The 12,198-nt window shown below is 58.9% G+C and overlaps 1 protein-coding gene across 5 annotated transcripts; it reads left to right on the top strand.

Annotated features, from left to right (window-relative positions):
* The first annotated feature begins 753 nt into the window (after positions 1–753).
* Positions 754–10,487, top strand: GBGT1 (globoside alpha-1,3-N-acetylgalactosaminyltransferase 1 (FORS blood group)). 5 transcript variants are annotated; one of them, XM_042913500.1, is made up of 8 exons: positions 754–768; positions 2,058–2,231; positions 2,770–2,835; positions 6,605–6,661; positions 6,919–6,969; positions 7,052–7,087; positions 7,627–7,761; positions 9,091–10,487. In XM_042913500.1, the coding sequence occupies exons 2-8, from the start codon at positions 2,146–2,148 to the stop codon at positions 9,773–9,775; spliced, it is 1,116 nt and encodes a 371-aa protein (XP_042769434.1). In that variant the 5' UTR covers positions 754–768; positions 2,058–2,145; the 3' UTR covers positions 9,776–10,487. The 5 variants fall into 5 exon arrangements, with proteins under 5 accessions (XP_042769434.1, XP_042769433.1, XP_042769436.1 ...); XM_042913499.1 differs by lacking the exon at positions 754–768 and adding an exon at positions 1,345–1,469; XM_042913502.1 differs by lacking the exons at positions 754–768; positions 2,058–2,231 and adding an exon at positions 1,347–1,469.
* Positions 10,488–12,198: the final 1,711 nt, after the last annotated feature.

Genomic DNA, 12,198 nt, shown 5'->3' with positions numbered 1-12,198 from the left:
CTTACTTAAGAAAAAAACAACACATGGGCGCCTGGGTGGCTCAGTCGGTTGAGCGTCCGACCTCAGCTCAGGTCATGATCTTGCTGTCCGTGAGTTCAAGCCCCGCGTCAGGCTCTCTGCTGACAGCTCGGAGCCTGTTTCAGATACTGTGTGTGTGTGTGTGTGTGTGTGTGTGTGTGTGTGTGTGTCTCCCCCTCCCCCGCTCATGCTCTGTCTCTCTCTCTGTCAAAAATAAAAAATAAACATTAAAAAAAAGAAAAAAACAAAACAAACAAAGAAAAAAAAAAAAACCCACTCAGTCCCAGACCAGGTCCCAGGGAAGCAGTGTTTGCAGCTAAAAATGGAATCATGACCTTTCCGCGGGTACTTACCAGCTTCCCCAGGCATGTGCCAGGCTCCTGCCTATTCTGGGGACACTAGCCCCACCTGACGCGGTCGTCAAGGGAAACCCTAAGGACACGGTGACACCTCCAAAGGACCTGAGAGGCTATGCCCAGGGTCCAGGAAGAGTTACAACTTCAAGAGGCTTCCTTGTGACCTTGAGCAAACCTGCAACCTCTCTGAGCTGCATGGGTCCTTACTTTCCCCTGCTGTTTCTGTCTCTCCCTTGTTGCTACTCCTTTATTTACCATTAGGGTGCCTTCCTTTTTTGTCCCTCTTTATGACCCCTCCCTCATCCAGGCCCAAGCAAAGGCCTCTCTCCTTTCCAGACCCTCCAGCCCTTGGTGACACGTAAGAGGATCCCCATGGGGCTCTAGAGTCTCTGAGGTGAACAGAGGGCAATGGTACCCCAACAAGCCGTGGGAGGAAACTATTTCGACTCCTTTTCCAGGGGAGGAAACAGGCTCAGGGAGATTCCGGAACCGTACCGGGCGCCCGAGGCCAGCGTGCCGGCAGCTAGGCCCTGAGCAAAGGGGGAATGCCTAAAACCGCGGAACATGCGCACCGTTTAGCTGGTTTTGCCTTCCTGTGACTGTTTCGACGCTGTTCTAAAAACACGAAAGTGTTTCTAACTTCTCAGGCCCTCACCCCCACCCCGAGTTCCCGGATCGGCTCTTCTCGCCCGGAGCTGGGCCCGCTGCGCCAGCGGCTGCCGCCCACAGGGCCACGGGACGGCAGAGCCCAGGGGACACTCCGCTCCCTAGGACCCGGGGACGGGGGCCGTGGCCCGGGCGGGGGGCAGGGCGCGAGGGGCGGGTGGGCGCGGCTTGCGGGCTGGGCTCGCGGGGCGGGGGGCGGGGCAGCGGAGGGGGAGGGGCGCGCGGTTCCCTTCCCCCCCCCCCCCCGCGGGCCCCGCCCCCAGCCGGAGACCGCTCGCCGGGAAGCCGGCCCTGCCCCAAGGGTCAGCGCCGCGCGCGGCTACAGGCGCCGCGCGGCCGCCGGGCATCGCCGGGGCCCTGGCGAGCCGAGTCCCTGCTCTCCCGGCCTCGGTGCGACCCTCCGTCCTCAAGCTGGTCTGGCGGCAAGGGGTGAGTCTACAGCCCTCGGGGACAGTCGCGCTTCCTCCTCCCCGCGCCGCACCCGAGCGCCCCGCGCCCGCAGCGGCCGGCGGAAGTCGGCTGAGCGTCTCGGCCCCAGGCGCGGGGTGCGGACCGCTTTGGCCGAGGAGGACACCGAGACCGGCCGAGGGGGAGTGAAGTGACTCGTCCAAGGGTACCGGGCCATTGAGAGCGGAAGCGCGTTCCCGCCGCCCCCTGGAGAGCCCTGGCTCGGCCTCCCGGAGGAGGACACGGCTGCCCCCACCCCACCCCGGGGGCATCACGGCCGCCCCTCTCCGCGCAGCCCCCATCCAGGCCGGGTGTGTCCCCGCCGGGCTGACTCGGGACTCGACTTCCGGTGTCCCCGCTGTTGCCCGCGGGCATCCTTCTCCCAGCCCCGCCCAAGCGCCCTGCCCTTCGCTGCTGCGGGTCCCCTGGCCCGCCGCCCTCGGCGTCCCGCGAAGGGCGGCGGTTGGGAGGCAGATCCGAGAGCGGCTATCCTAGCTGGAGCCACCCAGGGGAGGGCAGGGCAGTAAGGATGGGGCCGCTCTCCCCTGAATAGGGCGCATTCCTTTGCAGGTGACACGGCTTTTAGAGCCTGCCAGCCCCCGGAGAGGTGGACTGACTCACCGAGGCACGCTCAGTCTCTGCAAGAGCCCGGGCTCAAATGCTGTACCCAGCAATGCGCGGCCACAGACTGGCCCTGGGCCTAGGATTCTGCCTGCTGTTGGGCACTGCCCTCTGCTCGCTGTGGTGAGCGTGCCCCATGCAGCCCACCCCTCACCCCTGACTCCTCCCTTTCTTGGCCTTGCAACCCCCAAACCTTGACCCCTTTATGGATTCCCAGGTCCCATCCACCTCTCTCGGCCCGCCTGTCCCCCAACCCCAGCCCCAGTAAGACCAAACTGGTTTTGGCTTCTGGATTTTGCTTTGCACTGGCCTCCTGGCCTTTGCACTTGCTTCTTCCTCTGCCCGGACCATTCTTCTAGCCACGTTAATGAAGCACTCGTGTCCACACCCCAAAATGCACCTCACGTGTTCCTTCTCTGAAGCCCCACCACCCCCGCCCCCACTCACCACCAAGCTCTTTTGTGGGGGGACTGGCGTTAAGAACATTCCTTCCCTGGGAAATGAAAGACCGCACTGCAGAAGACCAGGAGGCTTTGACCTCCGAGGTCAGCCAGACCCAAGGAGTGGGGGGATCCCCAGATGCTCTCCTCTGCAGGCCTCCACTCCCTTAACGTGCACCAAGAGGGTGCACGGTCAACAGGTGGGTGTTTTTCCTTCCCAGGATGTATTTTGAGAACTGGCTGCGGGTCTCCTATGTTCCCTATTATCTCCCCTGCCCAGAGATCTTGTAAGTATGGGGCTGGGAGAATTTGGGGCCCTGTGGGCTGTCTGGAGTGGAGGCAGTGGGAGAGTTTTACGGTCAGTTTGCAGATTATTAGTTCCTAAGCTCATGATTCCGATCAGTTTGAGAAGTATTTGGGTAATTTACGGGCTGCCACAAATATGGAGTAAAATTCCTATTTCAGTCCTCCAGTGTCTTTGAGCGCCCCCTCCGTGGTTTGACCTTGATCCTGCCACACGGCTCTGAGTCTCACTTGCTTCATCTGTGAAATGGGCTGATAGAGGTGTCGCTCCTGGCCGTCTGGAGCATGCAGTGTGAAGACGTCTGTATAGCCTCCTGTAGCAGGTGGCACATAGGAGGTGCTCAGGAGACAGTGCTCTCAGGACCTGACCTTTTGGCTAAATTTTGTGTTCAGTGAGGATTCAAGGAACAAATGAACATGTGACCAGTCTTCTCCCACATAAGGAACCTGATGCTTTGACAGTTTAGAGTGGAGAAACAGGTTGGCACAGTCTCAAGGGGGTGTCTTCATGATAGCTAAAGGGATGTTTAAAATCCGGATCCTAGACTGCTTGCTAATTAACAACAGGCGGGTTTTGCGGTTAGAAACACAGAGTATGGAAAATTAGGAAGCTAGAAAGCAAAACAAAACGCTGTTATGTCCTACGGGTCTGAGTTACACTTTGCTTCCAAAGTTCCTTGTCAACTTGTTGGCTGCTTTACTTTCTCATTGAACAGACGGTGCCTCTTACTTGGTTCTAAAACCAGAAAGCCCGCTTGCTGTTGAAAAGAGCTGAGATTGGGGCGCCTGGGGGCCTCGGTTGGTTAGTCTTGGTTTCGGCTTCGGTCACGATCTCGCGGTTCGTGAGTTCAAGCCTGGCGTCAGGCTCTGTGCTGACAGTGCGGAGCCTGCTCGGGATTCTCTCTCTGTCTCTGTCTCTGCAACCTTCCCCACTCACGCGCTCTCTCTCAAAAATAAATATACAAACGTTAAAAAAAAAAAAACTATGATCATAATGTTTTTGCAATTTTTATCCTGTTTTCCCAGAATTGGCATATGTGTACTCTTCATGGCCACCATCATTTTACCGCCCCCAGGAGCTGGGTCCTAATTCTTCAACCCCTCCCCCCTCCCTCCAACAACGGGGCGGGTATTTTCGTTGCGTCCAATTCCCCAGTGTCCTAAATTAGTTTATAATGAGCAGCTTTGGATATAAAGCTTTTTCCATATTAAAAATCCTTTCATGGGGTGCGTGGGTGGCTCAGTCGGTTGAGCGTATGACTCTTGAATTTCGGTTCAGGTCATGATCTCACGGTTCATGAGTTTGAGCCCCGTGTCGGGCTCTGCGCTAACAGCACGGAGGCTGCTTGGGATTCTCTCTCTCCCTCTCACTGCCCCTCCCCTGCTCGCGTGTGTTTTCTCTCTCTCAAAATAAATAAAATACACATTAAAAAGTTTTTTTTTTTTAATTTTTTTTTTCAACGTTTTTTATTTATTTTTGGGACAGAGAGAGACAGAGCATGAACGGGGGAGGGGCAGAGAGAGAGGGAGACACAGAATCGGAAGCAGGCTCCAGGCTCCGAGCCATCAGCCCAGAGCCCGACACGGGGCTCGAACTCACGGACCGCGAGATCGTGACCTGGCTGAAGTCGGACACTCAACCGACTGAGCCACCCAGGCGCCCCGATTTTGGTTGATGTTAAATGGTCACACCTTCCCTGCTTTTCATCTGGATATCTTCACTTTTAGTTTTCCTACCTTCCAGTGTGAAAACATGAAGCTGATTTTTTTTCTTCGCTCTGGCTCACGTGTGGCTTCGGTATTCTCACGACTGACCGTGCTCTTTAATGCGGCTGGAGCGTGGCTGGGCTTGGAGGCGGGGGTGGGGGTCCAACCGCCAGGGCTGTGGGCCCTTTTCCTGTTCACTTCCCGCCTTCCCAGAACGCCGTCACTTTCTGAGCAGGGACCTGAAGCGTGCTTGTCTGCGGGCACAGGCGGCCAATTTGATGGACTAACTTCTAAAAACTGTTGACTCAAGAGGTCAAAGTAATCACAGAAGGACAACTGTTACAGGATTCCACTTGTAAGAGATCTCCAGAACAGTCAGAGCTCTAGAATAATGGTTACCAGGGCCCGGGCAGATGGGGCAGAGGGGAGTCAGTGTTGAAAGGGGACACGGTTTGGGTTGGGGAAGATGAGAAAGTTCTGGAGATGGATGGTGGAAACGGCTGCACACTAGTGCGAATGTGCCTAATGCCCCTGAAGGGCACGCTTGGCGATGGTTAAAGTAGTAAATCTTTGTTTTGTACATTTTACCACCAAAAACAAACAAAAAAAGCAGCAGCAGAAGCATAGACTAAAAATTGGAAGGAAAGCTCAAGGAGGCTTAAGCTATCCTCTCAAATATGCCATATTGAAAATTCTCGGGGCTCTTGGGGGGGCTCAGTCGGTTAAGCGTCTGACTCTGGATTTCAGCTCAGGTCTTGATCTCACAGTCTGTGGGATCGAGGACCGCGTCCAGCTCTGTGCTGATAGCCTGGAGGCTGCTTGGGATTCTGTCTCTCTCTCTCTCTCTCTCTCTCTCTCTCTCTCTCTCTCCCTACCCCCCACCAGCTCATGCCTGCTCTCCCTCTCTCAAAAATAAATAGATAAACATTTAAAAAACAAAAAGAAAATTCTTTAGCGAGTGGCAGTCACCGTCCCCTCAGGCGGTCTGCCCCTTACAGCCAACCTCAGGCGTCTTCAGGAGCTGATCCACTCCAAAGGTCCTCAGGCAGGGGTTTGCCTTCTCTGGGCCACACTTCTACCCTCGGGGGAGGACTTTATCTATCGGGAGGACTCTAGAGCCCCAGGAGTCAAATGTCTGGCTCCAGGTATCTCCAGCCAGTTAATGGCAGACCCAGAGGCTCTCTGCACCCTGCAGCCTCCGTCCTTAGGGACCTCCTTCTTACTTGCCCACCCAGGCTAACCCTGGCTGTTGTTGGGGGAGGCTGGCCGCCCAGGCCCCTTGCTAAGAAGGGGACAAGACGCCTGGTCTTAACAAGCGTTTGCTCTGTGCTGGGCGTGGGCACACACCTTGTTTAATTCTCAAGGCAGCTCTCAGGGTTAAGGATGGCTACCCATTTTACAGATGAGGAAAAGTGGGGGCATCAGTCAGGGTTCCACTAAAGAAACAGAGCGGAGGCGGGAGGGAGAAAGGTTGACCCACTAGGCTAAGCCAGTCTGGACTCCCTGGAGCAGGCTGGACCCCGGGAGTGGACACTGACCGAATCTCATCACGGAAACCTCAGCTCTGTTCTTCACGCCTCTCACCTGGTTGTACCAACCCCATCCAGGCCATGTGGAATATCTTTTTTGTTTTTAATGTTTTATTTATTTTTGAGAGAGCACAAGCGGGGTTGTGGCAGGGAGAGGGGGACAGAGGATCCTAAGCAGGCTCCGTGCTGACAGCAGCGAGCCCGACGTGGGGCTCGAACTCACACACTGCGAGACCATGACCTGAGCCGAAGGTGGACGTTGAACCGAGGGAGCCACCCAGGCGCCCTGGGATGATCTTTACCTAAGGGCAGCGGGTGTAGATGTTAATCACACCCGCCATGCACCATCACCGCGAGGCCTCCCTCGATCGGTGATTGGTGTTGGTGTAACCGGTTACCATAACTGACCGTCGCCGCGGGCTCAGGTAAAGGGACTCGCCCAAGGTCCCCAGGCTAGAAAGCAACAGAATGGCGCTCACCAGGCCTTTGCAGCTTCTCAAAACTTGTCTGCTGCCAGGCCCCTCCAGAGTGACGTGTGTGAGAGAGCATCGGCTTGGGAGACAGACGGCACCGGGTACCAATCACCGCCTTGCCACTTAGTGACCCTGGACAGGCTGCTTCCGTAGGAGCCCAGCCCCCCACCCCTAGCAGAGTGGGCACGCAGTGGGGAAGGGCGCGCAGAGGGAGTCTGCACGGAACCTGGAAGGGTGCCTGCCCTTGCGGGGGGGGGAGGGGGCGGGTGGTTGGTTATTCTCCACTCTGTCCTTCCCGCACCGAATACGTCTGTCCCCAGCCCTGGCACTAACAGCTCTCTCTGTCCTCTACCACCAGCAACATGAAACTGCAGTATAAGGGGGAGAAGCCATTTCAGCCTGTGACACAGTAAGCAGACCGTCATTTCCCCCTTTGTGGCCCCGGGGTTTGGGGGCTGCCTCCCCTCACCACTGGCCCTTTTTGGTCACAGGTCACTGTACCCTCAGCCCAAGCTTCTGGAGCAAAGGTAGGTGTTGGGTAGGGCCTGGGAACGGGGAGATCTGGTGTGGGGAGGGAGGCTGGGGTGGGCAGAGCTCTGATTTACAAGTTGGGGTGGTGGGGGTATCAGGTGGCCCCGGGGTCCAGCCCGGTTCTGCCACTGGCTGTGTGACCTTGGGCAGGTTACTCAACAGCTCTGGGCTTCTTTCTATGCAAGTGGCTAATAAGAGCCACCTCCTGGCAGCTTGGAGGACTGGATGATGGGACGGTGTTTGCAGAAGCACGGCTCCATAGCAGGTGCCCAATCTCCACCCCTCATGTATTCGGCACTTAGCAGGCACCTGAGATGCCAGGCCCCCTTAGACACTCGGTGTGCATTAACTCCCGGTCCTCTCAACCGTGCTGGGAAGGAACTGTTCCGAACCCCGCCTTCCACATGAGGATAGTGAGGCTCAGAGACAGGGATGAAGCTGCCCAAGGTCACACAGCAGAGGAGGCCGGGCCGGGGAGAGGCTGAGGCTTTCACAGGGAAAGGGCCTCCGTGCCCACGGCCTCCCCCGCTGCCAGGCCCGCAGAGCTGCTGACCCTCACGCCCTGGTTGGCGCCCATTGTCTCGGAGGGAACCTTCAACCCCGAGCTGCTGCAACACATCTACCAGCCGCTGAACCTGACCATCGGGCTCACAGTGTTTGCCGTGGGCAAGTGAGTAGTGGGCCGGGTGGGTGGTTCTCACTGAGCCACGGGAGCTGCCGGTCTGGGAAGAGACAGGACCTGGACGGCAGGGACACCCTGAACCAGGCACCGTGTGTGGGGGGGGGAAGATAGGGGGTAGAGGGTGATGATCGGAGGGCTTCCTGGAAGAGGGGATCTGGCCCTGGCATGGAAGCGGGGAGCCAGCCCCAGTGACGGAGCAGCAGGAGACTTTGTGACGACACCCCCTTGCCTCCTTACCCCTCTCTGCTTCCCCTGAACGGTCCGGGCAGGTAGGAAGGAACAGAATCCCTCAAGACCATCACATAACTGGGGGTCCATGGTCAGGCTACAGGCAGGTCAAGGCCTGCCCTCAGGGCCCTCTCCCCTCTCCCACTCTGGGCCTCCCCCTCGCCCCCCGTTTTCCTCTCCTGTCCCTCACCCCACCTGGCCTTTCCTTTAGGGGATACCACCTGACAGCTTCCCCCCGGGGCTCTCGCTGGGACTCCTGAGAGAGAAACCAGTGGGGCCCCAGTATCTAAAGTGCTGGGTGGGGTGGGGTGGGGGGGGCATGTCAGGTGACCCTCTGGTCCAACCAGCTTCGACCTGGGGGGTGCGGCCCTGCGGGTTCCTCCAGCTGGGACCTCAAGAGCCCCAAGCCCCCAGCACCACTCACCTGGCCTTGAGGCAGCACATCCGGGCCATGTGATCACCTTCCTCTCTCTGAGCCTCAGTATCTCTGCCTCTAAAACGGGGATTATGGGGGAGGCACTGGCTGGCTCAGTAGGTGGAGCCTGAAAAAAATTAACATTACAATGGGGAGTAGGGTGCCTGCCTTCAGGGAGTTTAAGAGGCTCAAAGGAGCTAAGAATCCCTTGAAACTCTGCCCGACTCCTAGGAGGTACTCAGTAAACGTCAGCTTAGTTTGCGAGTTTGCGGATTTTAAGAATCCTCGTGAGGGATCATTCCTACGAGGGCTGTAAGAGGCTGGTGCTGCAGGGCGCCCGGGGGGCTCGGTCCGTGGAGCATCCGACTCTTGATTTCAGCTCCGGTCATGATCCCCGGGTCGTGGGATTGAGCCCCACATGGGGCTCCATGCTGAGTGTGGAGCCTGCTTAAGATTCTCCCTCCCTCCCTCTCTCTCTCTCTCTAAAATAAAAAAAAAAAAAAATTTAAAGAGGTTGACACTGCAGTTGTGGGGCTTTGACAGAGAAGGGCCCCGAGGGTCACACCTGCGTGGCTTCTCAAGGTGGGGAGCTGGGAGGTGGACCCCAAGCCCCACGCCCTGCACAGGCAGCGGCCCCGTGGGGCCGGGGAGGATGACGGGGTTCTTCCTGCCAGGTACACCCGCTTCGTCCAGCACTTCCTGGAGTCGGCCGAGCAGTTCTTTATGCAGGGTCACTGGGTGCACTACTATGTTTTCACCAACGACCCCGCAGCCATTCCTCGGGTCCCGCTGGGCCCCGGCCGCCTCCTCAGCATCGTCCTCATCCAGAGGCACTCGCGCTGGGAGGAGATCTCCACGCGCCGGATGGAGACCATCAGCCGGCACATCGCCGAGAGGGCACACCGGGAGGTGGACTACATTTTCTGCCTCGACGTGGACATGGTGTTCCGGAACCCGTGGGGCCCTGAGACCCTGGGGGACCTGGTGGCGGCCATTCACCCGGGCTACTATGCTGTGCCCCGCCAGCAGTTTCCCTACGAGCGCAGGCATGCTTCCACTGCCTTTGTGGCGGACGACGAGGGGGACTTCTATTATGGTGGGGCGGTCTTTGGGGGGCGGGTGGCCAGGGTGTACGAGTTTACTAGAGGCTGCCACATGGCCATCCTGGCGGACAAGGCCAATGGCATCATGGCCGCCTGGCAGGAGGAGAGCCACCTGAACCGTCGTTTCATCTCCTACAAGCCCTCCAGAGTGCTGTCCCCTGAGTACCTCTGGGATGACAGGAAGCCCCAGCCACCGAGCCTGAAGCTGATCCGCTTTTCTACGCTGGACAAGGACAGCAGCTGGCTGAGGAGCTGACGGCTGAGCCAGGCTGCTGTGCATGGGGACCCCAAGCCCTGCAGCCAGCTCGCCCCGGCAGAGCACCCGGCTCGTCCCCAGCAAGCACCCCGCTCGCCCCCGGCGGAGCACCCCAGCTTGTCCCAGCAGAGCACCCTTTACCAGTGCCCCCCCTTCTCAGGCCTCAGGTGAGATCCATCCGGTCCTGCCTCCCTCAGTCTATTAGCAGAAGTTCACCTGGAAAATGGATGTGGAAGGGCCTTTGTAAACTGTGAAGGGCTGCGCCCATATGAGCGGAACACCAAGATCACACGGCAGCGTGGCCCGAGAATGGTCAGGCGGGAAGAGGTGAAGAAGACAGAGCCGCAGGCCTGGCCCAGCAGACGTGCCTTCGGGGCAGGCTCCGGAGTCAGCCCTACTCAGTGCCTGAAAGCCCGCCTCTGCCCCACTTCTGTTGCCTATTTGCCCCTAAAGTTGCACTTCTCAGACCCCGGTGTGAAAGGCATCCACACGCCTCTTCTCTGGCTGTAGGGGTCCCGGGTGCTGGGACGTCCCCCAGCCACACAGCGCCAACCCCTCGCTCGGCCCTGGAGTGAGTCTTTGCAACAGAACAGGCCTGGCCCTCTCTGGCGTTGAGTCTAGCCCGCACCCCACGGCGGACCACACTCTCTGGCACCAGCCCCACCTTTGCAAGGGGGTTTGGGCAGTTTTTAATAAAGGTGACGTGCACGAAGTCCTCACCGGGACGTTTTCACCTACGCATCCGAGCGTCTGCGCGGCCAGCCACCGGGGATCCAGGCAGCCTGGGTTCCACGTACAGTCAGCCTGTGGGGGTGGAGGAGGGAGGGTCCGGTCTTCTAGAAAGCCTGCATTACAGCGGCCGCTGCAGCAGACGAGATTCTGTTCCCGTTTTCCTGGGAGAGGGGTGAGGTGAGAGCGAGCCATACCCCCCGACCACGAGGGGGGCAGAGCTCATCAGCTGGACACCACGGTGGCCTCTCAGCCCCTGATGTCGGCCCTCTGCCGGCACCTCCTGACCCTGGGGCAGCCTCAGCCCTGTGAGGCCACCTGCAGGTGTCGGGCTCCACAGCTATGGTGCAGGCCCAGGATTAGTGGGCGCGGGAGGGCAGCCCCTTCGGTGGCCGCGTCTGCCTGGCAGGATGGAGATGGGGGGGGAGGGAGGGCTTAGGGTTTGGTGGCCCAGTGTCCCCTCTGGGGGCAGCATCACCTTTGCCAAGCGGGGCACAGAGGGGTACACTCTGGCCACGTAGGGAGGAACAGGCACCCAGCCACATGGCCCCCCTCCAAAGCTGGGGGTCAGCCCAAGGCGCACTCCTGTGGCCTGCAGTCTGTCCAGCGGGCAAGGACAGATTACTAGAAAATGAGCAGAGGGGAGGGCAGGTCAGGGAAAGGCGCTGAGGTGCCTGCAGGGCAGAAGGGCGAGGGTGGGCCCACAGTCCACGTGTTCTGGTGGGGAGCCCCTGCCTCGCTCCCAGCCCGGCCCCTCCTGGCCCCAGCTGACGGACCTTCCCAGCCGCGGCCCGAGCCCCCAAGGAGTACGGCTGACACCGCCATCGCAGGACCCAGCTCTCAGACACAAGGGAGTGACGGGACCCAACTCTTAGACCCCAACCAGGGTCCAAGCTACTTGCCAAAGAAGGGCTGAGGGCTTAGAGCCACAGCTGCTCCACGGGTGGGGAGAAGTGAGGGGCCTGGCGGGGGTGCAGGGGGGACGGGGACGGGGCCTGACCTGGCAGACAGAGGTGAGAGGGCTCAGAGACAGTCCCAGCGGTCCTCAGCCCCTGACTGGCAGGATCGGGTCTGAGCCCCAGGCACCAATGTTGTCAGGGCCCATCAGTCTGGGGGGCTTCGAAGTTTTCTAAATTGCAAAGGTACTTCTTTAAGAAACAGACAATAGCCCAAATACAAAATGTCTGCCATGGAGGCCCCTGAAACTTAGGCTTCCCGTCCCTTCACGGCCAGCAGCTTCCTCCCCGCACTATCATTCGGCCATCGGGCCTGGCCCCCACACCTCTGCTCACACTACCCACCACTCGGGTCTGCCAGTCCCATCACCGAGCTGATTTCTGGGGACTCGTGCCTGACATCACCTCTGGGAAGTCTGCCTTCATTTGTGCCCCCCTCCAGAGTGGGTGCCTTTCAGTGTTTCCACGAACCCTCCGCAACCCTGTGTCATGACGTCTGCCTATGTGCACCCCTCGCCCCAGCTGGTAAACTCTAAGGGGGGATAGAATGGGGCGGCCCAGATTCCCCTGGTAGCTGGAACCCAGGGGGCATCCTATAAATGTTGAATGACTGTGGGAGGGGAGACAGCACCTGTGGGATGTTGGACAGGTCATCTGAGGCCCTGGGGTGAGGGCCAAATGAGATTATGGCTGGGACACCAATTCCTCTTGGGCAGTTGGTGAGATGTGGCTTCTGAG

Source organism: Panthera leo, chromosome D4 (genome assembly GCF_018350215.1).
Source record: "Panthera leo isolate Ple1 chromosome D4, P.leo_Ple1_pat1.1, whole genome shotgun sequence".
Lineage (NCBI taxonomy): Eukaryota > Metazoa > Chordata > Mammalia > Carnivora > Felidae > Panthera > Panthera leo.
This window is presented reverse-complemented; position numbering and strand designations above follow the sequence as displayed.

What these genes read in the sequence shown, in the direction of transcription:
- GBGT1 (XM_042913500.1), top strand. Translation starts at nt 2,146, where the DNA reads ATGCTGTACCCAGCAATGCGCGGCCACAGACTGGCCCTGGGCCTAGGA. An exon ending in TGGGAGACAGACGGCACCGG is followed by an intron (nt 6,662 to 6,918) that starts GTACCAATCACC and finishes CTCTACCACCAG; the next exon opens with CAACATGAAACTGCAGTATA. An exon ending in CCATTTCAGCCTGTGACACA is followed by an intron (nt 6,970 to 7,051) that starts GTAAGCAGACCG and finishes TTTTGGTCACAG; the next exon opens with GTCACTGTACCCTCAGCCCA.